Genomic DNA, 27,222 nt, shown 5'->3' with positions numbered 1-27,222 from the left:
CGGCCTGGTATTCTTCTATCATTTGTTCTGTGAAGTGACTTAATCTCCGTAAACACAATGGTATACGTAAACACCTGATAATTCACACAGAGTAAGGATATGGCTCTATAGTTTTTGTGGCTTGTTTAATTCATCAAAACAAAGCTCTTTTCTTTGATGTTTTTTAATTCCTATCACTTTTTTAGCCTTTTTTCATGTTATTCTTTTGGTATTCTTTTATTATTATACGAATATCGTATCATAAATGGCGGAAAGCCCAGTGGGAGACCGACCCCAACTATTGCCAACTTGTTAGAGAAATACCACCCTACGATAAGGGCAGAAGGTTGTACGATTTAATGGACATGTCTGTTTTCGATTTTCTCACTGGGAACATGGATAGACATCACTACGAAACTTTTAAGTAAGTTTAGGGATTAGTATCTGGGGAAGTTTTAACGATAGACAAGTTGGTATCGTTTGCAAAAACAACTATAAACTTTTTAAATACTGTGTGGGATTATAATAGGTTGAAAATCAAAGTACAAACCTTAATTCAGTAACAATAGTTTAATACATTGTAAGAAAAAAGACAAAACAATAACTTCAATGTATAATTCAAGGGATTAAAAGTAAATGCTAAAAAACTTTTCATTTTTTCTGAAATAATTTTAAATTAAATATTAAACAGAGTCGGTACCAGCCCATCGCCATTTTAGCCCTTAGTTATCTGGAAGGGATCTGTCAATTGATTTGAAACTCTTACTTGCGCTTATGTGTGAGTCACGGTGGTTTGAACTAACTTTACCAATTTCCTTGATATACCAATTTCTTGTATATTTGGTATACCAAAATCTACAAATATCTGGTAGATATCTATGTCGTGCTCCTAGGCTTTAGCCAGTATTTGATTTACGTTGAATAGCTGGTCAATAGTAGACCGTCCTGGTGCGAATCCGGCCTGGTATTCTCCTATCATTTGTTCTGTGAAGTGACTTAATCTCCGTAAACACAATGGTCTACGTAAACACCTGATAACTCACACAGAGTAAGGAAATGGCTCTATAGTTTTTGTAGCTTGTTTACATTCTTCATAAAAACAAAGCTCTTTTCTTTAAGGTTTTTAATTCCTATCACTTTTTTAGCCTTTTCTCATGTTATTCTTTTGTTATTCTTTTAATCTTATACGAAGATCGTATTATAAATGGCGGAAAGCCCAGTGGGAGACCGACCCTCACTATTGCCAACTTGTTAGAGAAATACCGCCCTACGATAAGGGCAGAAGGTTGTACGATTTAAAGGACATGTCTGTTTTCGATTTTCTCACTGGAAACATGGATAGACATTACTACGAAACTTTCAAGTAAGTAGTATCCGGGGAAGTTTTAAAGATGGACAAGTTGGTATCGTTTGCAAAAACAACTATAAACTTTTTAAATACTGTGTGGGATTATAGTAGGTTGAAAGTCAAAGTACAAACTTTAATTCACTAACAATAGTTTAATATTATATTATACGCAAAAAACAAAAAAGTAACTTCAATCAATAATACAAGCGATATACAAGAAAAAACAAAAAACGTTTTTCTACGACCGTTTAATAATATGCTCATTATTCACTATATAACACCCATTTCTTTACGCGTGAGTAATAATTCATTACTCACGGGCTGAAGTTACTCACGGGTTGAAGTTAGATTCAAGTGGTGCATGGCACTTTTAATATACTTATTATTAGCAAATAAAATTACCTACGTAAACTTTTTTATTTAATAAAATAATCATTGTAATTTATATCAACAATTAACTTCGAAAAATGTTTAAAGGATTTTTAACTGTAACAATGGGCCAGTATATTTTTTACGTTTAAATTTTAACATTTGACATTTTAAGATTGACGTTATTAAAAGGTAAACATAAACAATGGCTACTAATTCCGTAAAAGGGTTTACGGATATGCAATTTATATCAATGAATTCTGTTTCACTTACTGCTTATTGTACAATGGATTTTTATTGGGAGCAAACCTTCTTTTTCATGTAATTGCCTTAAAATATGTCTTATTTTTAAAAGCCATCGCCATTATATACCATGACACTAATGACAACTGTTTCATAAGCTCAAGAATAGTAATTCTAACAGTGTTGCCATAGTTGTATAAAATATGTTTTCTTATGAAAAATAAAATTTTACGATTTTAAATAATGTTAATAGTTGATAATTAAATTTTTCTACTAATCCAAATAAAAAAGGTCGTAGAAAAAGTATAGTATTCTACTCGCATGTAATGGATTTTGCTTGTTCGTTGAATAGTATACTATATCTTCCTTCATAGTTTGAAAATTGTGTTAGCCAATTCTGGAATGTCCGACGGTGGGTCGGTCTACCCCCTTCAGAATTCCCCATATGTACGCATTAGATGGCGTTAGGTCAGGTAAGTCGCGATCTCCCAAAATGATCGCGCAGTATTCAAAGAGACTCCCTGGACGTGTGGCAGGTTGCCTCGTCCTGCTGAAACCATTGCTGGTTTTAAGCTTGGATTGTTTTCGCGACCTTTTTCGTATGACCGAAAATAGCACACGATAAAAAATGTTTCTGCAAAACTGAGAACGATCCTGAATCGCTTAACAATAACACGATATTCACATACGTTATAGCGACTTTCGAAAACCAATCAGTACGATTCGACGCATGACACATACAAATTTGAGGCATTCGCATTTCAGTACTGTTTATTTAGCCTCATACCTTATTTTACAAATAGGGATGTCAAAAAGAGATGGAGAAAGTATCTTGACAGTTTATTAAATAAGAATTTGACAGACAGCCTGTGGAGTTAACGGAGACAGTAACAGCAATTGTTACCAGAATAACAAACGAGGAAGTGGCTCAAGCGCTTCAAAAAATAAAGAAAGGAAAAGCAGTCGGATCAGATGATATTCCTGGGGAAGTATGGAGAGCATTGGGAGAGACAGGAATAAGTTGGCTAGCAGGTCTATTTAATAGAATTATGGAAGTTGGACAAATGGCAGACGAATGGAGAAGCAGTATATTAGTACCTGTCTACAAAAACAAGGGAGACTTACAACAATGTACAAACTACAGGGATATAAAACTACTTAGCCACACCATGAAAATATGGGAGAGAGTAAGAAACCGAAATATCCGATAATCAATTTGGCTTTATGCGGGGCAGATCAACAACAGATGCAATTTTCATTGTAGGGCAATGATGGAAAAATACAGGAAGAAAGAGACCAACGCTCATATGGTATTCATTGATCTTGAGAAAGCATATGATACAGTTCCTCGAGAGATTCTGTGGTGGACACTCAATAAGAAAGAAGTCCCTGGTGAATATGTAAAGATTGTGAGAGATATGTATGAGGGAGTAACGACTAGTGTTAGGACAGGTGTGGGAGAGACTGATAAATTTCAGGTGAAAGTAGGATGCCACCAAGGCTCGGTGCTTAGTCCTTATTTATTCTCATTAGTTTTGGACCAGATAACAGCGAAACTACAGGGTAGCATTCCATGGTGCCTAATGTATGCTGATGATGTAGTGTTAGTAGGAAATAGTGAAAGAGACTTAAAACAAAAACTGGAACAGTGGAGACAAGCTCTGGAGGAAAAAGGTTTAAAACTTAGTAGGACAAAAACAGAGTATTTCGAATGTTTATTTAAAGATGGAGTTACTACAAATAAAATGGTATCTTTGGATGGTGAAATGATTGTGAAAAGCAATAGTTTTAAGTACCTAGAATCGGTATTACAGAGTAATGGAGAAATAGATGGAGATGCATGCAATAGAATTAGGGCTGGATGGATGAAGTGGAAAGAAGCGAGTGGTGTGTTGTGTGACAGAAAAATTCCAATGAAGCTGAAGGGAAAATTTTATAAAACAGCCATAAGGCCGGCTATGATGTACGGAACTGAATGTTGGGCAGTGAAAAAGAAAGAGGAACAACGAATGCATGTGGCGGAAATGAGAATGCTTAGATGGATGAGTGGAGTGACAAAGAAGGATAAAATTAGAAATGAGTATATTAGGGGAAGTCTAGGTGTGGCGCCAATTGATGCCAAAATGAGAGAGCATAGGTTAAGATGGTTTGGTCATGTTCAACGTCGATACGTTAATCACTCAATACGAAGAATAGCTAAAGTGCAGATTCCTGGAAGGAGTAGAAGAGGAAGACCAAAGAAGAACTGGGGGGAGACGATAAGGCAGGACATGTTGGTAAAGGGGATTAACATTGATATGACCCAAGATAGAATTGTGTGGAGAAATGCAATTAGGGAAGCCGACCCCGCATAGGGAAAAGGCAAAGAGAATGATGATGACCTTATTTTACAAATAAATTTTGTTCTTTAAATATTTAATTTAACGATTATAATAAGTTTTTATCATAGATAAATTTCTTTTGCAGACTTTTTGGAAATGAAACATTTACCTTACATTTGGATCACGGAAGAGGGTTTGGCAAACCACACCATGACGAACTGACCATTTTAGCACCAGTGCTTCAATGTTGCCTTCTTAGACAATCTACACTGGAAACGTTATTAAGGTAAGTTTTAAATTATAAAAATTGTTTCTTTTTTTGCATAATGCAGCTACTATCATCAACATCATCATCAATAGCGTTACAACTCTTTGTGAGTCTCTGCCGCGTTTACTATTTATTGCCTTCCATATTTGTCGGTCCTGTGCCACTGTTTCCTATTGTCTCACTCTCATTTTCTCCAGATTTTTTTTGACTACACCTCTCCGCCTTTTTCTAGGCCGTCCTACATATCTTCTCCCATCTGGTGTTTCCCAAAACACATTGTTCATAAAACGATTGTCGTTACTGCGTGTCACATGCCCTGCCCATCTTAGTCTAGTGGTCTTTATATATCTGACTAGGTTTTCTTTTGCGAAGAAATATTCTAAATCGTTATTACGCTCCCACAACGGAAATATATTATTTACTTCTCTTTTTGTTAGCGTCCATGTCTTACTTCCATACGCGACTGCTGGTCGTATTATGATCTTATATATCTGGATTTTTGCATCTCGTGAGAGAATTTTCGACTTCATTTGATGCTGCATTGCAAAGAGAGATCTATTACCGCCATTATTCATGTTTTAATTTTTAAAACTTGTTCTATTGTGTTGTCATTGGTGACTGCTCCTCCTAGATATTTAAATTATTTAATTACTTCTAAGTTATGATCGTTTATAGTAATATTTTCCCTTATTCGCCGTCGTTCTTGTTTTGAGACGACCATGTATTTTGTGTAGTCTTTATTTATTTTGAAACCGATATTTAATGCAGCTTCTTCAAAGCTCGAGAAAATATCCTTAACTTCTAATGTTGATTGTGCTAATGCATCTACGTCATCGGCAAAGGCGACTACGATTTTTGCTCCCCGAGTAGCTATATCTGGTTTCATTTTTGGATAAATTTTTTGCATGACATATTTTAAGGGCAGGTTAAACAACAATGGGGATAACGGATCTCCCTGTCTCAGTCCAGAATTTACGCAGAAAGCATTTGATATTTCGCCCCTATTCTATGTTTTGCAAAGGAGTTACTTACACACACGTACGTTACCGCAGCTAGTTTCAGTTGTGAACGTCGAGTTAATTGACGTCAGGACGATTGTGTCAGGGAATATTATAAAATCATGTAAGCTAAGGAAAAGTCGGCTGTCGAGAAGACATATTTACAATAGCAAAGTAAAATAAACGATAAACAAGTAAATAATTGATATTTAACATTGATATTTTTACAGTGGCCACTACCGACTTACTTAACCTGGCACCTGCCACGTGGGGTGCTACCAGCACCCCATAACACATTGTCATCAAATATTTGGTATTTCAAGTTTGTTAACCGAGCTGTGCGTCAGAGTAGCTTTCTATAATATTATATAGCATATATCTGTTTGCGTTTGAAGTGGTTATTTAGTGTCATTCTGAACAGCTCTAAAGTCGAATCGGGGTATCATTATCTGGCAGTTTAAGTTTTAAATTTTTTTTGTGTTTTTGATAAACAGGTCAGATTTACATTTTTTATTGTAATAACTGATTTAATTTATTAATATAGTCTCTATACTCAATAAATCTTAATTTTTTTAGATATTTTACTTCACTTCATTTATTATGGGTTGGTACTTGCTCATTTGATTACAACACCTTTTTAATTTTATTTTTTAAAAAACTCATACAGAAGTAAAAACTTCAAATTGTATTCTAGTATAAAATCGTTTATTAAAAACTATCTAAAATGTCATCCAAATGGATTGCAAAACTTTTTCGTTCTAATTCAGAACATCTTCAGTGCATTCTGCAGAGTAGTTTGAAACTAGCACACTATTTAAAGTGATAACCCCATCATATATGGTTTACATATTATATATTAATAGAACATGTTGACTACAAGTCAATGTTGTTAGATATAATAGAATACATGCCTAAAGGGCAACATGCTTCCCTGCTCGAAAATGCTAGGTACTTGCCAGTTCAATGGGCACAGACCAACTTTATTTTTTAACTTTTATAATATATTAGTAGCCAATAAGTTAATAAAACATATTTTTTTATATACTTGTGTAATTCAACACATTATTTTGTTTATAAACAAGTAGATCACAGAAAATTTTTAAGGGATGCTGTGAGCACCCCACGTGGCAGTTGACGCCTTGCAAAGCCACGTGGCAGGTGCCGGGTTAAAAGAGGGGGTGTGGTTTGAAAATTTTGAAGTTTTTGATTTTTTATTATTTTATATGAATGCACATAATAACTTCAAGAACATACTCTGAAAATTTTAGATTGATTGGAGCAAAATTACCGGAAATGCAGCATGTTTAATATCGCTACCTTCGACTCGCTTTGCGGCAGCTTCGCGCCAGTACGCTTGAGCGTAGTGAGAAAAATTCAACAGCTGCTCCCCTTCTCTTTTGTAAATTACACCGCGATTTAAAAACATATTCCGGTGTGCATCACTTTACGACTTGACGGACAAAATAGAAATTGAAAATAAAAGTTGTCAAAACTGTAAACGCGTATTTCTCAAAACCGCGTTTACATTGTGTAAGGTAATGCTGTCAATCTTTTTTTTTGTAATAAGCTTATTTTTAGTTTAACAATAATAAATATGTTGATTTAAACCTTTTTTTACAGAAAATTTCGTTATTTTGACTTCTGAGTGATACCAAAACTGCCGTGCTTTGCATAAAAGTGGTATCTGCCAGAATTATGAAACTGAGAAAAAGGGGTTTAAAGTTGTAAGCACATTCCGACCCCATGTAAATTTATATTGTGTGATACTATGATGCATTTTATTTAGTAATAGGTAGATTTAAACGTATTGAATAAAAAAAGTAGTTATCTTTGGTTTTTATTTAAAAATGGTAGATACCACTTTCAAGTCAAGAATTATTTATATTATTAACAGTGGTAACGTACTGCCAGTGAAGATACCACTTTTAAGTTAAGAAAAATCATAATTGTTATATTTATAGATATAAAGCAGGACGAGAAAAAAATGTAAGACGAGTACATATAAATTGTTTATTCATGTTCATTAAAGAAAAAAAAACATGTAGGTAACGTTAGTATACCAAAGAAATAAATTTGAAAATAAAATTGAATAATTATTTTGCAAATAACCACAACGGATATTTTTTAATCTTCTACATTGCTTAGCAAATCAGTGGCCTTGTTGTTAATGTTCTCAAAATGTAAGCCTATTTGCTGACATTAAGGAAGATAAGGTTTTAATAATATTGGCCTTCCTTTCTTCAGTGATACCTTTTATTGGTTTATTCTTTTTGGTAAAAAGCCCTCCATTTTTCAAGTTCTCATTTTTCATTAAAAAGTTAGCTTAAGTTCTTCAACTTCGGTAAACTTTTTCTTGCAAGCCAAAGTTTTTTTCCTCTTATTGCTCGAATTTGCAGAATATCCTTTAGATAAATGCGCGGTTGTTGTTTCTTTAATTTATAAATTAAAGAATGATCATCCCACTCATCAAAATTTTCGGGTGTAATAACTTTTACTTTGCTGGAATTAGCTTTTTGGACAACATCAGCAAAATATTTAAAAGCATATATCTTTGGATTTTTTTTTTCATAGAAGCTTCTACTTGATGATGAAAATTGTCCGAAAACATAAACGTATGCCAAGGTCCAAAGTATTTAATAACAATATCGTTAATAGAGACCTCTGGGGAGTTAACAATGTAAGTTAAGAAAGTAAATAACGTCCAATCACAACATGTTCATAATCTCTCATTTCTAAAAAGAAATTGTAATACATGGTCACCAAGTCTACTTTTTGCCTTCCTGTGAAGCCTTCATGCCAAAGTAGGGCAATTGGTATAACTTTTTTCTGTTTTGTGCCAATCGGAACAAAACTCTGATTGAATACTATGATTCTTGGACAAAATTTCGCCTTTTTAAACATATCCAATCTGGGGAGCTTGATAACTTTTTGAAGATCTCCCGAAAAATACGAAAAGATATGGTTTTGCCACAATAAACAAACTTCGCAGTCTACACAAGGATTTTCTTTTGTATGCTCCGGATTATGTAGCAAAAATGTTTCACAGGCTTCACACTCTTCATGGCCGAGTTTTGTAAATGAAATATTCATTTCTTTACTTACTACCGTTCGATATATTTCGTAAGAACAAAGAAGATTGGGGTATTTTTCTTTGAAATCTGAATACAAAAGCTGGATAGTTAAATCACTCGATAGGTATCGTTTATTTGGGGCGTGTTCGCGGCGATAATGAGATCAGCAGGATTAAACTTTTCAACATGAACTCTTATCACATTTCTATAAATTTTGGGAGTCTTGGTATGCTTACCTTGTTTACTAATACTGTGACAGATCATTTTTTCTGAGTTTCTAGAAAAGCAGTCTTGTAGTATTCGATCATTATTTTTACTGTATCCCAATGTCGATATAAAAAATTGTTTGCAAACTTGTACTTTTTCCCCAGAACTACAGTTACCTAAATTGTGCCCACTTTTAGGTAAAAACAAAATTATAGCAAGCAAATTTACTAGGTACAGAACGAAACACTAACACACTTGTTGATTTGATTTAAATCAAATGAAAGCAAACATTGCATTTTTAGGCGCGCATTCATAAGCCGGTGAATTACTTAAAAGCCGGTCTTAAAAGTGGTATGTACAGAATTTTGAGAACATACCACTTATGTACTAGCTAAGGAATAGCAGATACCACGTTTAAGACTATTACTGCGCTGTTTTGTTGTACATACCACAATTTTTTTAACAATATAGTTTTATTTTTATAATCTTTTACAACTTTTAAGTTAAGAAAAATGATGTAGAATGTAAAGGTTTATATGCATAACATCATAACTCCATTTGGCCCAAAATTGGAGATACCACTTTTAAGCTAAGCACGGCAGAAAAACTCTCAAGATTTCAAAAATTACATTTTTTGAGACGTCGCGTATTATTTGAATTAAATTTTTTTGAATAAAACGTCGTTTAGTAAGATGTTTGAAAAGTAAGATGTGGAAATTTTAGAGTTTTATAGGTACGATTGTATTAGTTACACATTTTTAAATCGTTTTTAAAAATAAAATTTATGTCAGTCATATTTTCCGCCCACACGGTACATATGCACATATTTTTTTTTTTCATTATAATGTAACTATTAGATAGCTTTGGTACTCTTCTTTCATTTCCAATTTGTAAAATTTAATTCGATCAATTAGTTTAAAAGTTATGTTCAGTTAACTTAACCGCGCACCTCGCCGAACGCTGCCATACAGCGTTCGGTTCAGCGTTCAGCTCCCATGTTTGTGAGAGGTGTGACTTGAGCGTTATATTTAAAAAATTATAGAAGCTGTAGATTTAATTATAGAAAAATCATTGTATAAGGTTTTTTTGTGTAAAATTTTCTGAATTTTTCAATGGTCAAGTCAGTTTTTTTATGTCAAGTTTTTATTTTCGTAGGTTATTAAAAAAAACAACTAATTTCGCAGTTCATTTGTTTAATAAAAAACGCTGGACGGAAGGGCCGCCCGAGAACTTTATCGTACCGATCTATTATCGTTATGGTACTAGATACTGGCATTCTATAAAAATAACAAAATTACTCGTTATTTTGATATTTTAGAAACACATTCTGTACTTGAAAGTATTTTATGGTTCTACGCATCATTAATTCCTGCATTTGAGAAAATGTTCGATGCCATATTTCGGGGACACACTATACGTATAGATTATTGCATAAATCAATAGAATATTATAGTCATACTTTCATTTCAAATTAGTTCATTTTTCTGAGAAATTAATAGTTTACAATATTTGCATTTCATTATATTTCGATTACGCCAGTAAATGCGCGAGATTAAGAACAAGATATTATCTCCGAATTCTATCCTACTGCATGGATTTTAATGAAATTTTGGGAATAGCCCAATCTCCTAATTCAAAGTATATCCTATATACTATGGCGCTTTTAACATGGGGGAGGTTCCCATCACTTCTCAGGGGTGAAATATTTTTATTTTCGAATTACATGGAGAAAAAGGAAGATTTTTAAGAAAATTTAAAAATTCATTCTATAATTTGATCACATGTTTTACAAAAACCATTCATTTTAAACCCGTTCAACTTTTTGAAAGTAGAAATAACACTATATTAAAAGGTATTGCAAAAGAAAAACAATGCATTTAAATGATGGTGGATGGGGAGTTAAATGTATATACTATTCATTTTTCCTTAAAGTACATTAGTCACATATTTTTTTTGCACCATATCTCGCTTAGTTTGTATGTAACCGGCATTTAACGGTACTCATTTTAAAGGCCTTTTCAAACACTACAAAAGGTGTTGGTAGAATTATACACCTAAAACCTACCGTTTTTCTGTTATTTCAAGTTGAATACACCAATTTGAGCATGCACCAAAAAGCAAACTATTTTCACCTACCATATCTCTTTTTGTATTATAAATAGAACATTTACGAAGGAACGAATCTCTTTATTATTTATAATCTAAAAAATGTTTTATAATATATAGCGTTTTTAGTTCGATGCATAGTATTCAGAAAAATCCGTCCGGAAAGGTGTCATTTTTCAATGAAAATGGCCAATTTTTAACTACGCATAACTAAAAAAGTATTGAGTTCTCAAAAAAAGTATGGACCAGTTTTTGCTTAGGAATAGAAATTTTCCACCCCCTTGAAGAAGTGGGAACCGCCCCAAAATAAAAGCGCCATAGTATATAGGGTAGATTTTGTTTCTTGAGCTATTCCCTACTTACTGTGAAAATATCAAGTACATCAATGTAGTAGGATGGAATTCGGAGCCAAACACCCTCATTGACTGCCCTACAATAATGCTCTGCTTTGATCGTGTGAGAGAGGACACACAAAGATTATAGCAAAATTTCTATTTACGGTAACTTTTCGAGTTTTTGAGCTACTGCAATGAATTTTATGTCATTGGAAAGGTAATTTTTCATTCTTTCAAAATTTGTAAAAATATATAGGGCGTATCAAAAAAAATTAAGATTTTTTATTCATTTCCGGTTCAACCGGAAGCCATATTTTTGGTAAAATTTATTGTGATAATAGATAATAAAGTACCATATATGTCTGCAAAATTTTAAATTTTAGTTTCTATTAAGAAGGAAGTTACGGGCACTCGAATATTTTTTTATAAAAAATTCATAACACCCCTCCTATGGAGAGTTAAGAAATCTGACTAATGTCATTCAACTTACTGATAGGATATCAAAAATATATCAAAAAATAAAAAAATTCCTTGGAGCCATTTTTGAGAAAATCTAGTTCAAATTTATGTCAAATTTTGACCCCTTAAATATAGACAACCCGTAACTTTTTCTGAACAACGATAACATCCTTCTTATAGCCCCATATTTAGGCTATATAACGACTTTTTCAAATTAAACTTATCTTAAACAAATTTTTAGATAGGTAGAGAAATGTGTCGGGTGGGCGGTCGGCCATACTGGCCGCCATTTTGAATTTGGAAATGTCAAATTCCGTATTTTTATTTACCTATCGATGAGCTTACTTTGAGTTGAATTTCATTCATTTCGGTCAAAATTTGCAAAAATGGGCCCTAAATAACCCCCCTATTTCGGCCCCCCTTTGAGACGTTTTTTTTAAAAGCTTAGTTTTTCGAAAAAATTCTCTTAAACTTACTCATACTGAATTTCATCAAAATCGGTCTGGTAGTTTTTGCTGGGCGGTGGCGACATACGTACGTACGTACATACGTACGTACGTACGTACGTACATACTTCCGACATGTTTTTACTTTATCGTACTATATACGTAGTATAGTATAATAGATAAAGTTATAGGATCGTGCAAAAAAAAATTTTTCAGATTTCACTTTTTTTCGACGTTTTGAGTCCCCCTGAGTCTAAAAAGCAAATAAAAAAAACATGTCGGAAGTATGTACGTACGTATGTCGCCACCGCCCAGCAAAAACTACCGAACCGATTTTGATGAAATTTGGTATGAGTAAGTTTAAGAGAATTTTGTCGAGAAACTAAGCTTTTAAAAAAAATCTCTCAAATGGGGGCCGAAATAGAGGGGTTATTTAGGGCCCATTTTTGCAAATTTTGACTGAAATGAATGAAATTCAACTCAAAGTAAGATCATCGATAGGTAAATAAAAATACGGAATTTGACATTTCCAAATTCAAAATGGCGGCCAACATGGCCGACCGCCCACCCGACACATTTCCCTATCTATCTAAAAACTTGTTTAAGATAAGTTTAATTTGAAAAAGTCGTTATATAGCCTAAAGATGGGGCTATAAGAAGGATGTTATCGTTTTTCAGAAAAAGTTACGGGTTGCCTATATTTAAGGGGTCAAAATTTGACATAAATTTGAACTAGATTTTCTCAAAAATGGCTCCAAGGTTTTTTTTTATTTTTTGACATATTTTTGATATCCTATCGTTAAATTGAATGACATTAGTCAGATTTCTTAACTCCCCATAGGAGAAGAGTTATGAATTTTTTATAAAAAAATATTCGAGTGCCCGTAACTTCCTTCTTAATAGAAACTAAAATTTTAAATTTTGCAGACATATATGGTACTTTATTATCTATTATCACAATAAATTTTACCAAAAATATGGCTTCCGGTTGAACCGGAAATAAATAATAAATCTTAATTTTTTAGATACGCCCTGTATATTTTTAAATATTTTGAAAGAATGCAAAATTACCTTTCCAATGGCATAAAATTCATTGCTGTAGCTCAAAAACTCAAAAAGTTACGCTAAATAGAAATTTTGCTATAATCTTATGTGTGTCCTCTCTCACGCGATCATAGGAGAGCATTATTGTAGGGCAGTCAATGAGGGTATTTGGCTCCGAATTCCATCCTACTACATTGATGTACTTGATATTTTCACAGTAAGTAGGGAATAGCTCAAGAAACAAAATCTACCCTATATACTATGGCGCTTTTATCTTGGGGCGGTTCCCACTTCTTCAAGGGGGTGGAAAATTTGTTGGTCAAAATAAGCACGGAAGTGGCTAAAGAACCTATTTCTAAGCAAAAACTGGTCTATATTTTTTTTGAGAACTCAATACTTTTTGAGTTATGCGTAGTTGAAAATTGGCCATTTTCATTGAAAAATGACACCTTTTCGGACGGATTTTTTGTGAATACCTTAAAAACTATGCATCGAACTAAAAACACTATATAAAACATTTCTTAGATTATAAATAATAAAGAGAGTCGTTCCTTCGTAAATGTTCTATTTATAATACAAAAAGAGATATGGTAGGTGAAAATAGTTTGTTTTTTGGTGCATGCTCAAATTGGTGTATTCAACTTGAAATAACAGAGGAACGGTAGGTTTTAGGTGTATGATGCTACCAACACCTTTTGTAGTGTTTGAAAAGGCCTTTAAAACGAGCACCGTTAAATGCCGGTTACATACAAATTAAGCGAGATATGGTGCAAAAAAAATATATGACTAATGTACTTTAAGGAAAAATGAAAAGTATATACATTTAACTCCCCATCCACCATAATTTAAATGCATTGTTTATCTTTTGCAATACCTTTTAATATAGTGTTATTTCTACTTTCAAAAAGTTGAACGGATTTAAAATGAATGGTTTTTGTAAAAAATGTGATCAAATTATAAAATGAATTTTTAAATTTTCTTAAAAATCTTCCTTTTTCTCCATGTAATTCGAAAATAAAACTCCACCATTGCCTGGTCCCAAGCCCAGGATGAGAAAGGAGGAGGGTTGTGCGTGAGGTTAGCGACCTCACCACATAAAAAATAATATTGCTAAAGAAACCTCTACAAGCCTCGGAAATAGGACGGATAACGCGACGACGAAAATGGCCACGGAAATGGATTTGAGAAAAACAACGTACATAGGATGTTGGAATGTCCGGACAATGTTTGAAACAAGTAAAACACATCAAGTGGCAAAAGAAATGGATAAAAATAACATTAGTATATTAGGATTATCTGAAATTAGATGGAAGGGATGTGGAAAAACAAGAATTGAACACGCCAAAACGGTTATATACTCGGGAAAATGTAGCGAAAAAGACCGACACGAGAGTGGTGTTGCATTCATGATTTCAAAAGAAGCAACAAATGCCCTAATAGAATGGGAAGCCATCTCAGATAGAATAATAATGGCTAGATTCAAAGCGAGATATAAAAACCTAACAATTGTTAATGTATATGCACCAACAAATGAAAAAGAACAGGACATAAAAGATGAGTTTTACCAACAGCTGCAGATGGCATACGATAAAATACAAAATAAATATAAAAAAGATATTGTGATGATAATCGGAGATATGAATGCCAAAATAGGAACGAATAATAGTGGAAGAGAAACTGTAATGGGGAAAGAAGGATTGGGACAAATTAATGAGAATGGTAACATGTTTATAGATTTCTGCACCCAAAATAGTTTAGTCATAGGTGGAAGTATATTTCAACACAAACGCATACATAAAGTAACATGGACATCCCCCGATGGACAAACACACAATCAGATTGACCACATAACCATAGATAAGACATGGAGGCACTCACTCTTAGATGTTAGAGCAATGAGAGGGGCAGACATAGGGTCCGACCACATGTTGATTAGAGCCAAAATCAAACTCAAACTAGCCAGAAGCAAGAAAACGCCAATGGAACAACGAGAAAGATATAACGTTCAGTGGCTCAAAGACGGAAATGAAAGTACTGAAGAATATAAGACCAAGTTAAGAGAATTATATAATAAAACTTACAACACAGAAAATGCCACGATAGAAGAGCTGTGGGATAAATGCAAGTATGTATATACACAAGCAGCAAAAGAAACGATAGGAATACAAAAAATAAGTAATAAACCATGGCTATCGAGAAGCACGTGGGAAAAAATAAACGAAAGGAAACTACTTAAATGTAAAATGCTACAAAATGATCTAAGAGATAGGGAACAAATGAAGAGAGAATATAGAGAGAAAGATAAAGAAGTTAAAAAAAGTGCGAGAAACGACAAAAGACAATATAACGAAGAACTGTTAACAGAAGCAGAAACAGCAGCAAAAAACAACGACATGGGAACTCTATATAAAACGACGAAAAAACTAAGCTCGCGCGGAAAAATGAATGTTGAGCATATAAAAGACAAGAACGGGAAAATGTTGAAGAATGAAAAGGAAATAGTTGAGAGATGGATCGAACATTTTAGAGAAGTATATGCCAACAGAATAATAGAACACGAAATAGAAAATGAAGAAATAAAGGAAGAACTAAGCTGCACCGGATCGGAATTCACAAAAAAAGAAGTAAGTAAAGCAATACAACAGCTGAAAAGAGGGAAAGCAGCTGGAATAGATAACATTACCACAGAACTACTGAAAGCAGATAGAGAAACATCGGAAGAAATCCTGTATGTACTAATAAACAGAATATGGCAGGAGGAGAGAATACCTGATGATTGGAAAAAAGGTATAATTGTAAAGATACCCAAGAAGGGAGATCAAACGAATTGCAACAATTGGAGAGCAATAACACTACTTTCTACAGTGAGTAAAGTCATGACAAGGATGATACTAGAAAGAATGAAAGAAACTATAGACCAGTTGTTAAGACCAAACCAAGCGGGCTTCAGGAGTAATAAAGCATGCACAGATCATATTAACACATTAAGAAACATTGTAGAACAAACAATAGAATGGCAGAGCAAAATCTATATAAATTTCATTGACTTTAGACAAGCCTTTGACCGGATTAACAGAGAAAAAATGTGGGAAATACTAAAGAGATATGGAATTCCATTAAAATATATAAGAATTATCAAAATGTTCTATGAAAACTATACCGCACAAATCATGCACAATGGGAAACTCACAGAACCAATCAACATAGACAGTGGAGTCAGACAGGGGTGTATTCTATCTCCAACCATATTTTTGATCTTAATTGACTGGGTCATGAAGAAGGCAACGAAAAATAAAACAGGAATTAGATGGAATGCTTTCGGTCAGCTTGAAGATCTAGACTTTGCAGATGATATATGTCTGGTGTCCGAAAAAAGACAACATATGCAGAAAAAAACAGAAAAGGTGACAAAAGAAGCAAGAAAAATAGGACTAGAAATTAACACAAGAAAAACCAAACTTATGAAGATAAATACGGAAAGAGAAATGGGTATATTTATTGAAGGAGAAGAAGTAGAAAATGTACAGAAGTTTTGCTATCTGGGAAGCATAATTGACGCTAGCGGTGGAATAGAAGAGGAAATTAATGGAAGGATAACTAAAGCCCAAAATGCGTTCTATATGCTGAAGAAAACATGGGAGTCCAATAAATTAACAACCAAAACCAAAATCAGGATATTTAATACAAATGTAAAGAGCATTTTGCTATATGCAGCAGAAACTTGGAAAATAGAGAAAAAGATTATACAAAAGGTTCAAACATTTGTAAATAGATGCCTTAGACGAATATTGCAAATATATTGGCCAAATCGGATAAGTAACAAGGAACTTTGGAGAAAAACTAATCAAGAGCCGATAGCCAAAACGATAAACAGACGCAAATGGAAGTTTATTGGACACACATTAAGGAAAAATGAAGATGATATAACCAAACAAGCCCTGGATTACCAACCAACTGGAAAAAGAAAACAAGGCAGACCAATGACATCCTGGAAAAGAAATATTACCAGAGAGCTAGAAGACAATGGGTTAACATGGAAAGAAGTGAAAGCCCTGGCCAGAAACAGAGATGAATGGAGGGGGACTGTAGAGGCCCTATGTTCCAAATGGAATCAAGAGGAGTAAAGTAAGTAAAGTAATTCGAAAATAAAAATATTTCACCCCTGAGAAGTGGTGGGAACCGCCCCCATGATAAAAGCGCCATAGTATATAGGATAGACTTTGAATTAGGAGATTGGGCTACTCCCAAAATTTCATTAAAATCCATGCAGTAGGATATAATTTGAAGATAATATCTTGTTCTTAATATCGCGCATTGACTAGCGTAATCGAAATAGAATGAAATGCAAATATTGTAAACTATTAATTTCTCAGAAAAATGAACTAATTTGAAATGAAAGTATGACTATAATATTCTATTGATGCAATAATCTATACATCTATAGTGTATCCCCGAAATATGGCATCGAACATTTTCTCAAATGCAGGAATTAATGATGCGTGAAACCATAAAATACTTTCAAGTACAGAAAGTGTTTCTAAAATATCAAAATAACGAGTAACTTTGTTATTTTTATAGAATGCCAGTATCTAGTACCATAACGATAATAGATCGGTACGATAAAGTTCTCGGGCGGCCCTTCCGTCCAGCGTTTTTTATTTGCTTTTTAGACTCAGGGGACCCAAAACGTCGAAAAAAAAGTGAAATCTGAAAAAATTTTTTTTGCACGATCCTATAACTTTATCTATTATACTATATATACTACGTATATAGTACGATAAAGTAAAATGAAGCACCCACTTTTGGAGTAGAATTTTTATATGTTGTAAACATTTGTTAACCCGGCAGTGGTCGCTATATGAGATTTTCTCTCACGGTTTCAGAAAATTTTCTCACAACTTTTTTTCTGTGAAATTATACGCGCTGTGGTTCCTTCTAGTCTCCTAACTATACTTCCTCGATAATCTAATAGACTCGTCCGCTCAGATAGTGACTCAGTTGACTTAGTATAACCAGTTTGCCGAGTCAGTGCGCTTCATTTGAGAGATTCTCTCATCGCGCGACCACCGGCGCCACTAACTGTAAATAAAAATTAATTTTATTTTGGCATCTAAAACCTGAAATGATACCCTTGTACAGTCGAACCCGCTTATTAGAATCCCTGTTATAGGAATATCCCGGTTTATGGAATATAAATTCAAGTTCCCGAAACATTTCCATTTACTCCTTAATAAATTTATCTGTTTATTGGAATAGGATCTAACTAGATAATACCGCTTATTAGCATATTTTGCAGGTCAAAGAATATTTTTTTTTACAATTTACTAAAAATTTAAATTATGTTTGGTATTATGGTTTGTCGTCAACGGCCGGTAGTGCTGGATTAGATATTATTAGGGTAATAAATATTTATTACTTTGTTAGGAATACCAATTCGATCTTTAGCATAGCCGACAAATGCATGGGTCATAAAATAATTTTTATTTGTCTACACAAAGGCACTGTTGCCTGTTATAAAATTGTTAGAAGCAGTTTAGTTAGAATTCACTCAGAGAGTACCTACTTGTTTGCAAGATGGAATTATGGCTTTGTTAAATTCGAAAAGAAGAGAAAAGAACAAGAATGTAACAATCCATTTCTTGACGCCAATAAAACTTCTATTCAACCGATGGATTAAGGATGACCACAGGGATTAACAACGAAAAAGCTATAATTACCAATAATTTCTCAAGAAAAAAAAAGTAATTTTGTTATATAGGTATGCATTTTAATAAGAAAATATTTACATATCTACATATTGCATACATTTCATATTAATTATATAATGTATTCATTCACATACATGTAATGTAATTTGGTATTTAACACATACATAGATAAGTACTAGTTACACTACTGTATTATTGATGTAAAAAGACCTAAAACCATTTACATACACTGAATATGTAGGTACATATAATATAATATACATATTGGCATAGTATGTAATAAAACTACATATTGGTATAGTATGTAAAACTACACATTGGCACAGTATGTAAATAATATTATTACGTATATTCGGTAACACTTATTTCGACTAGCCACCAATGATCGGTTATTAGAATATCCCGGTTATAAGAATATTTTTGCCTTGCACAAAGGCTATTCCAATAAGCGGGTTCGACTGTATAATGTAAAAAAGACGCCGTGGATGTGGTCGATGAAATGAAAACTCTATGTTCTAGGCTTGGCGTTATCGTTTATGAAACCTCATCTTAAAATTGGTTCGAAAATTCCAAACTTAACTCTAAGCCTTCGGAATTCTATTGCAAGAATTGCCAAACAAACATTATCGAACTCATCACAAACTGAACCATCGGATATTCAGTTTTGTTTATTTTGCCCTCGTCGCGAAAATAGAAAGGTAAAAAAATTGTAATTCTTGTCGTCAACCAATTTGTCCAGAACATTCTTGTTATACTTGTGTAAAGTGCGGTGCCGTAAATTATCAAGATGGAGATTCATTGATATTGGTTTAATTCCGATAATTTTTTTGTATCTTATCATATTATTATCTATATTATGTTGTATTATTTTGTTCTTATTATTAGTTAATAAAAAAAAGTTTAAAATCTGTTTTAAAAATTTTATTTTGTAAAAAAAGGCAAAAGTTCGATATGTGAGAGAAAATCTCACGCGCGACCACTCGCGTACTAACCTACCTAGCGACCAATGAAGGGTTAATCAAATTACAAAAAGTTCTATCTTGTTTGATTTTTTCCGAATTCGAAATCTCTATTGACTCCCCTACTCGGTCAGTTATTGATATATTTTAATTTGGAAACTCTCAAAATTAAAAAAAAAGAATGTGTGTGTACTTTGTACGCACGTAAGAAGATATTCTTCTATTATATAATAGGTAATTTAAACGAAGTAAATATACTTAAAAGGTTATTTGTACTTATTTTATTTAAAAATAAAACTAACTTTCTTATCTACCACTTTCAAAAAAGAAGAATATCTTCAAAAATTATATAATAATATACTTACAATCATAAATTAAAATTAAAAAAAAAGAATGTGTGTGTGTACTTTGTACGCACGTAAGAAGATATTCTTCTATTATATAATAGGTAATTTAAACGAAGTAAATATACTTAAAAGGTTATTTGTACTTATTTTATTTAAAAATCAAACTAAATTTCTTATCTACCACTTTCAAAAAAGAAGAATATCTTCAAAAATTATATAATAATATACTTACAATCATAAAATCTATAAAAAAAATTAAAAAAAATAACTTGCTTGGGGCTTGAACCCACTTCACGTCTACCGCGCCGTACGAAAGTTGACGCCATTTCAAACTGCACCAAACTCTCGTATACGTCATGTGGGAATATACACAAACTAAACGTTTACACCATAAATTTATATGAATTTAATAAAATTATTAGTTTGATTTTTGTCGAAATAAAATACAACAAAATATAGAGTAAGAAAACAATATATGAGATGAAGATTTGTAGAAAGTTTGTTCGTAATCAGATTATGTAAATTAAAGCATTGCCTACTAATAGGTAACTACATTATTTTGTTTACATTTTCCAAATAGATAGGTATTGAAACTATTAGGTATTTCCAACTGAAACATTTAGAATTACGTACCTGCGGCTTTTCAAAACTATTTAAAAAGTCACTATAATTATAAATTTGATTTTATTTCTGTCCACACATCAATAAAAACTAATATTATACAATATTTTTGTTTACCGATAACCTTCATATTGAACAATTATTGACAGATAATTTCAAAATTTCAACACCCAATCAGAGCCCGTATAACAACTAATACCATAATGTCGGTGTGCGCATGCGCGCGGATCAATCAAATTTTACCCTCAATCGATTCGCCGCTAAAGAAGAATATCTTCAAAAATATGATCTACATCTACATCATTTATTTGAACTATTTTTCTCTAAAACGTATATGAAATGTTTGGAAAAATATCTCTTGTTACTTTTGTTTTACTTTTTGTTTACGATTGTTTAATAAAAAAAATAGTAAATTAGCTGTACGTCTTCACGGAATTATTATCAGCTACCCCTCATATACTTTTATACTTAAATACCTGTATAAGATTTTTTTAGCTCTTTTTCTCCCTTGACTGGGGTATATCGACATAAAAAACTCGACATATTTTTACACCCCATCTGAAGTATTCACGTTCCCTATATCTTGAACCCCTACTGTTATATAAATGAAATCTCCCGTTGAATTTTGTAATTTTATACGTCGAGAATAAACCGAAAAACAAATTATATTACAGAACGTATATGCCTATTACGTCTTTCATCATTCACTAGAAATCTAGCAACCTTATTTGACTTTTCTGAATACGTCGCAGAATGCCGATTCTCGAGAGCAGTATTTGGTTTCTTATTCAAAAATAAATGAGCTCGAATAATTTACTTTATGTAATATAATATTTCAATTTGTCGAATGGATTATTTCAATAGAGAATTATACAGAATTATTAATTTGAATAGGCTTAATAATTTAAATTTACAAGTGTCAAAAAATTGTCAGTACTATTACAAAATCGGCAAGCAGATTTTATATTATAAGATCTATTAAATACAGTTAATTGAACACAGATTTATTAGGACTCTGAGAGAAGAATCAGTAAAAGGTTTGTATAAAAAAGACTTAAGAGGAAAAAATTATATTTAAAATTATATGTATATCATGAAACTAAACTTACTATAATAGACTATAATATTACTTACTTAGTCCTAAGCTTTTTTACCTTTATAGCCCAATAAATGACCGTTTCGGAGTGTAATTTTCAGAGGCAACTCCGAATTGCATGAAAATTTGGATTTAGGTTCTACTTACACTCCACTTCAAAGTTGAATTTGTGCCGTTGGTTGCTTTTACTTGGGTGATGACAGTCACCCCTTCTCGGGAGGTGAAAAACGCGTGGTTAAAATATGCCCGGAAATGGATAAATTGACAGATTATAAGCAACTTTCGTTCTATAAAGTTTTTTACGTAAGTTAATACTTGAGTTATTCGCGATTGAAAATATTGATTTTTCGACAAAAAAACTACGTTTTTAGACAGTTTTTCGCCAATAACTCAAAAAGTAAATATTTTATCGAAAAAAATATTCTGAGCAAAAGTGTAGCTTATAAACAAACAAAAAAAAACGGTGTATCAGTAAAGTCTATAAATTGAGTAAAAGCAAAGTTTTAGCTCGTGAATAATACGTTCTTATTCGTCTAATTCCAAATCGAATAATTCAACGCGAAATGACCGAAAAATTAAGCACTTTTCGGGAAAAGCTTATTTATATTTTTAAAGTATCTAAAAAAGCTTTATATTTGTTTTCTACAAAAAATTTTATCGTCAAAAATATACGAGTTACACTAAAAAAAAAAGTTGGCGCCTTTTTTTGGTAAAAAAAAATGGTGAAAACCTCCTTCTATTTAGCACCCTAAATAAAATTAATCGTTACCGCTTTACCCTTTATTTTAACTGTATGTGTATTGTTTATATGATCTGTAAGTTTGATTGGTTTAAAGTGCTTATTTAAAAAAAAAATTGGTTTTATAATAAAAAAACTTTTCTAAAAATTTTTGAAAAATTTCCTTTTTTTAAAATAACTTAAAAAGTATTAGCGATAAGAAAAATCTTAAAGAGTAAAAAAATGTAGGTTTTGCTGTGAGACAAAAATTGGTTAAGATATGACTGTTGAAAATTTGCATACACTCGTGGATAGTGACCCGTTCAAGCTTTTTCAACTATAACCCTTTCAAAAATAAGCACTTTAAAGCGGCGAGACTGACAGATCATATAAAAGATAGATAAGTAAGTAAATTGTTTGTAAAAAGGTAGCGATTAATTTCATTTGGGGAGCTAAACACGGGGAGATTTTCATGATTTTTTTACCAAAAAAAAGAGGGTCAACTTTATTTTGAGCGTAACTCACTTATTTTTAATGCTAGAGACTTTTATGAACATTTAAAATAAAGCTCTTTATAAACACTTTAAGAAAGTTTAAATGGGTTTTTCCAGAAAAGTGCTTAATTTTTCGGTGATTTCACCTTGAAATCTTCGATTTGGAGTTAGACGAATAAGAACGTATTTTTCATGAGCAACAACTTTGTTTTTACTCGATTGATAGACTTTATTGATGCACTATTTTTTTTTGGTTTTTTATAAGCTACACTTTTGCCAAGGATATTTTTTTTGATCAGATCTTTACTTTTTGAGTTATTTGCGAAAAACCGTCTGAAGACGTAGTTTTTTTGTCGAAAAATAAACATTTTCAATCGCAAATAACTCGAAAAGTATTGACTAACATAAAAAACTCTATAGAATAAAAAATGCTTAAAATCAGTCAATTTATCCATTTCCGGTCTTATCTTGAACCTATGGTTTTTTACCCCCGAGAAGGGGTGACTGTCACCCCTTCAAGTAAAAGCAACCAACGGCACAATTTCAACTTTGAAGTGGAGGGTAAGTAGAACCTAAATCCAAATTTTCATGAAATTCGAAGTTGCCCCTGAAAATTACACGGTCTCGCCGTATTTCCCGTTCATTTACTGGGCTATTAGGTGCAAGGCCGAGTATTATTACTTACTTAGTCCTAAGCCTCTCTACCTTTAGGTGTAAGGCCGATAGACTATATTAACTGGAATAAAGTTGAACACAAATTATTAATTACATATTATAATATACCGATGGCCAAAAAAATGCAACACTTAGAAGGACATTTTTTTTGAAATAAAAACTTCTTTAGCAACGTTGTGAACTTTTTGGATGGGGAAAAAGCCTTGAATTCGCTACCGTCATCGCTACGGCCCGGCGAGATATTATTAATTTATATACTATAGGTTAAAATGCGTATAAGTCCGACCGAAGTTATAAGGGTTGGAGGAGGGAGAGAGTGTGTACCCGAAGGAGGTTGCGAAGAAAGCGCATGAGGGGCCGCACTATCCCAACTCCAATCATTATAACTGATTAGTGTTTAAAGTATTTTTGAAGTAAAAACTTCTTTAGCGAAGTTGTGCACTTTTGGATGGAGAAAAAGCATTGCGAAACACATTTTATGTACGTAGATATTATGTGTATACGTAAATCGTTCAGCTGGACATAGGGAACATACATTGTATAAATTTAGATACATAAATACATACATTCGTACTTCAATATTGAGATAATTGTGGCAACTGAGCTCTCTCGATGACGATTATGGTTGTTAGCATTAAGGGGCATTAACCTCAAAATTGACAACTTATTTCAACTGACATAAATAAAGGTCAAAATCTGACAATGTGCTATAGCAAATACTATTAACTGTAATACATACAACTCTTGACATTTCCCAGTACATTTGAGGAAGCAAACAATATAGCGCCATCTAGTTGTGTGCGGTAATAACCAGAGCAATCTAACCTTACATTTATAAAATTGCTTTATTATTGTTTTTGTATAAGTGTTTGAACTATTTTTATTTTAATTTAATTTAGCGAAATTAGCTCGTTATTCAAAAATTTATAAAATTTAATTTTAATGTTTACGTCAAATTGTACATTTTCAAAACGTAGTTTTACTTCAAGCCGACAGTGGCGCTAGCGCGCTATTGGCAACGTGCTTCCAGATTTCTGTAAGAGTTGGATGTATTACAGACAATAGTATTTGACTATAGTCCGTCACACCTTGATTTTACAGTATAGGGAACATAGGAAATGCAGTCCTTATGAGAGTTTTTAGCGCGGTAATGCCGATTTTATCAAAAGGAATTTGTAATCGAACGTTATAGAGATTAAATTAAAACAGTTTTAGAAAGGCAATCTAAAATTTTAAGATTTGTATGAGTTTAAGTTTATTTGATAGATTTACTATAACCTATTACGCATATAAATCCTAAAAATCTCTAATGTTTGATTACAAATTATTTTTGATAAAATCGGCATCACCGCGCTAAAAACTCTCATAAACTTCATTGCCTATGTTCCCTATACTGTAAAGTCAAGGTGGGACGGACTATAGCTAAATATTTTTGGCCTAAGGGAATGGGAAAACTGTTTAATTTTGAAATTAGTTTTTAAATAAAAAAATATTTTAAAAATTAAAGTAAAATTATTAACTCGTTAATCATAAACTTTATTTTTTATTTATTTATGGACATCCTTGCTTCAAATATCACTTATTATATTCGTTCTAACAGCTCTATTGCACCAAATTCGTACTCGAACAGAAGCTTCAACTAATACAGGTTAGCGCAGTTGCCACAATTCTCTCAATGTATATTCCCTATGTCCAGCCGTACGATTTACATACTGTATAAATAGCATAGAACGCACGCAACGTGTATATAATATAGGTATAGCACTTCTTTTTGGATGAGGAAAAAGGATGAAGTTACAAAGGTTGGAGGAGCGATAGGGTGTGTACCCGAAGGCGCTTGGTTCGCAAGAACTTTTCACTTCTGTCGGCACTCCCCAGAGTGCCTTATATTTTTGTTTAAATATTTATTTATGGAAGTATATATTGTAATATTCCTATTATTTGATAACATTACGAGCAAATTTGCAACGTCATTTTCGGCAAAAAATTTATAATGAATGGCTCCTCATTGATTTTCTATACATTCAGTTACTCCATGGGGCATTGATCAAATTAAGTGGTCTATATCATATTGCGGAATCATCAACCAGAATCTTCTCATGGCATGCCACAGGTCTTCTAAGTTTGGTGGAGTAATACACATATGTTCGACGGGTAATAAATCAGCTGAGTTTGATGGCCACTTCAAAGTCTTTATATCAGATTCTTGTATAAACTTCATGGTTTCACGGACAATATGAGGTCTTGAGTTATCCTGTTTAAAGATCAATTTTGAAATGGTTTGTATGTAGAGATGTAAAACCTGTTGCAGTCCTTCACCAATATATCGTCGAGTTGTCAGAGGGCCATTAATAAGAACTAGATGTGATCTGCTTCCCAAACATATAGAACCCCATACCATAATGCTTGGTTGTCTTTCTGTATGACGTTCAACAGCCAAATCTATATTTCGTATCTCGTCTCGAATATTTCTCTCGCCTGTAGACCCACCCAAACAAAACATAGATTCATCACCGAATCAGACAAAATTCCATTGGTCATTCCAGTTTTGCCGAGCTCAACACCATTCTAAGCTTTGAACCTTATGCTGTGGTGTCACAGGTAAGCGGGCGGTAAGCTCTTAGTACTATTACAAGTAACCTTTGATTAACTATTCTGCTTGAGACTACCCTTCCTGTAGCTGCAACTAAATCATCTCTGATGTACATTACAAGAAGTCTAAAGTGGCGCAAATCACGGCCTTGCAATATTGTAGGATGTCCAGACTCTCCACGACGCCGATAAATCTCATCATTGAACCACCTCCTTCAAACTCTTAGGGTAAGAACAGAACAAGTGGGTCGAGATGGAGGTGTAGGTCGCGGTGGATGCTACTACTTAAGTCGCGGTCGATGTCGTCAGCACATAGCAAGGAGGTCACCTGCGCTGTGAGTCGAGCTAAAACCACTATCAAGTGAAGTAGTTTAATGAAATTTGAATGACAAAAAGACTGTGCTTTTGCGATATTGTGTCAGTCAAGTGATGATAGTGATGGAATGTCAGCTATAAATTATCAGATCCTCCTCCATATTTTAAAAATTTACTGAATTTAATTACTTTAGAAATTCAAAAATAAACTGAATACAAAAAAGGGATTTTATTATAAAAAGTATCAACTCAGATAATGCAGGTAATGACAACTTGGCTTCGAACGGACCACTCACAGGGAAGCATCCTTGTAGGCCGCGCAGTAGACATCCATGTAAAGCAAACTCTTTTTATTTTCAAAAGCATCGATGTAAACCTCCTGGATGGCATCGCGCTAAACCTCCACCGCGACTTACCTGCGCTGTTCTCCTCCATTCACTACAATGTGTTTGTTTTACATGGATATCGACATCGACCGCGACCTCCACCTCCACCGCGACCCA

The 27,222-nt window shown here is 33.1% G+C and overlaps 1 protein-coding gene across 1 annotated transcript in view; it reads left to right on the top strand.

Annotated features, from left to right (window-relative positions):
* Window positions 1-27,222, top strand: part of LOC114338920 (extracellular serine/threonine protein CG31145) — a 964,172-nt gene that overhangs the window by 711,316 nt on the left and 225,634 nt on the right. Inside the window, exon 10 of the mRNA XM_050647518.1 lies at window positions 4,406-4,546. Coding sequence (XP_050503475.1) covers window positions 4,406-4,546 — 141 coding nt within the window. The remainder of the gene's footprint in view (window positions 1-4,405; window positions 4,547-27,222) is intronic.

This window comes from Diabrotica virgifera, chromosome 3, assembly GCF_917563875.1.
Source record: "Diabrotica virgifera virgifera chromosome 3, PGI_DIABVI_V3a".
Taxonomy (NCBI): domain Eukaryota; kingdom Metazoa; phylum Arthropoda; class Insecta; order Coleoptera; family Chrysomelidae; genus Diabrotica; species Diabrotica virgifera.
This window is presented reverse-complemented; position numbering and strand designations above follow the sequence as displayed.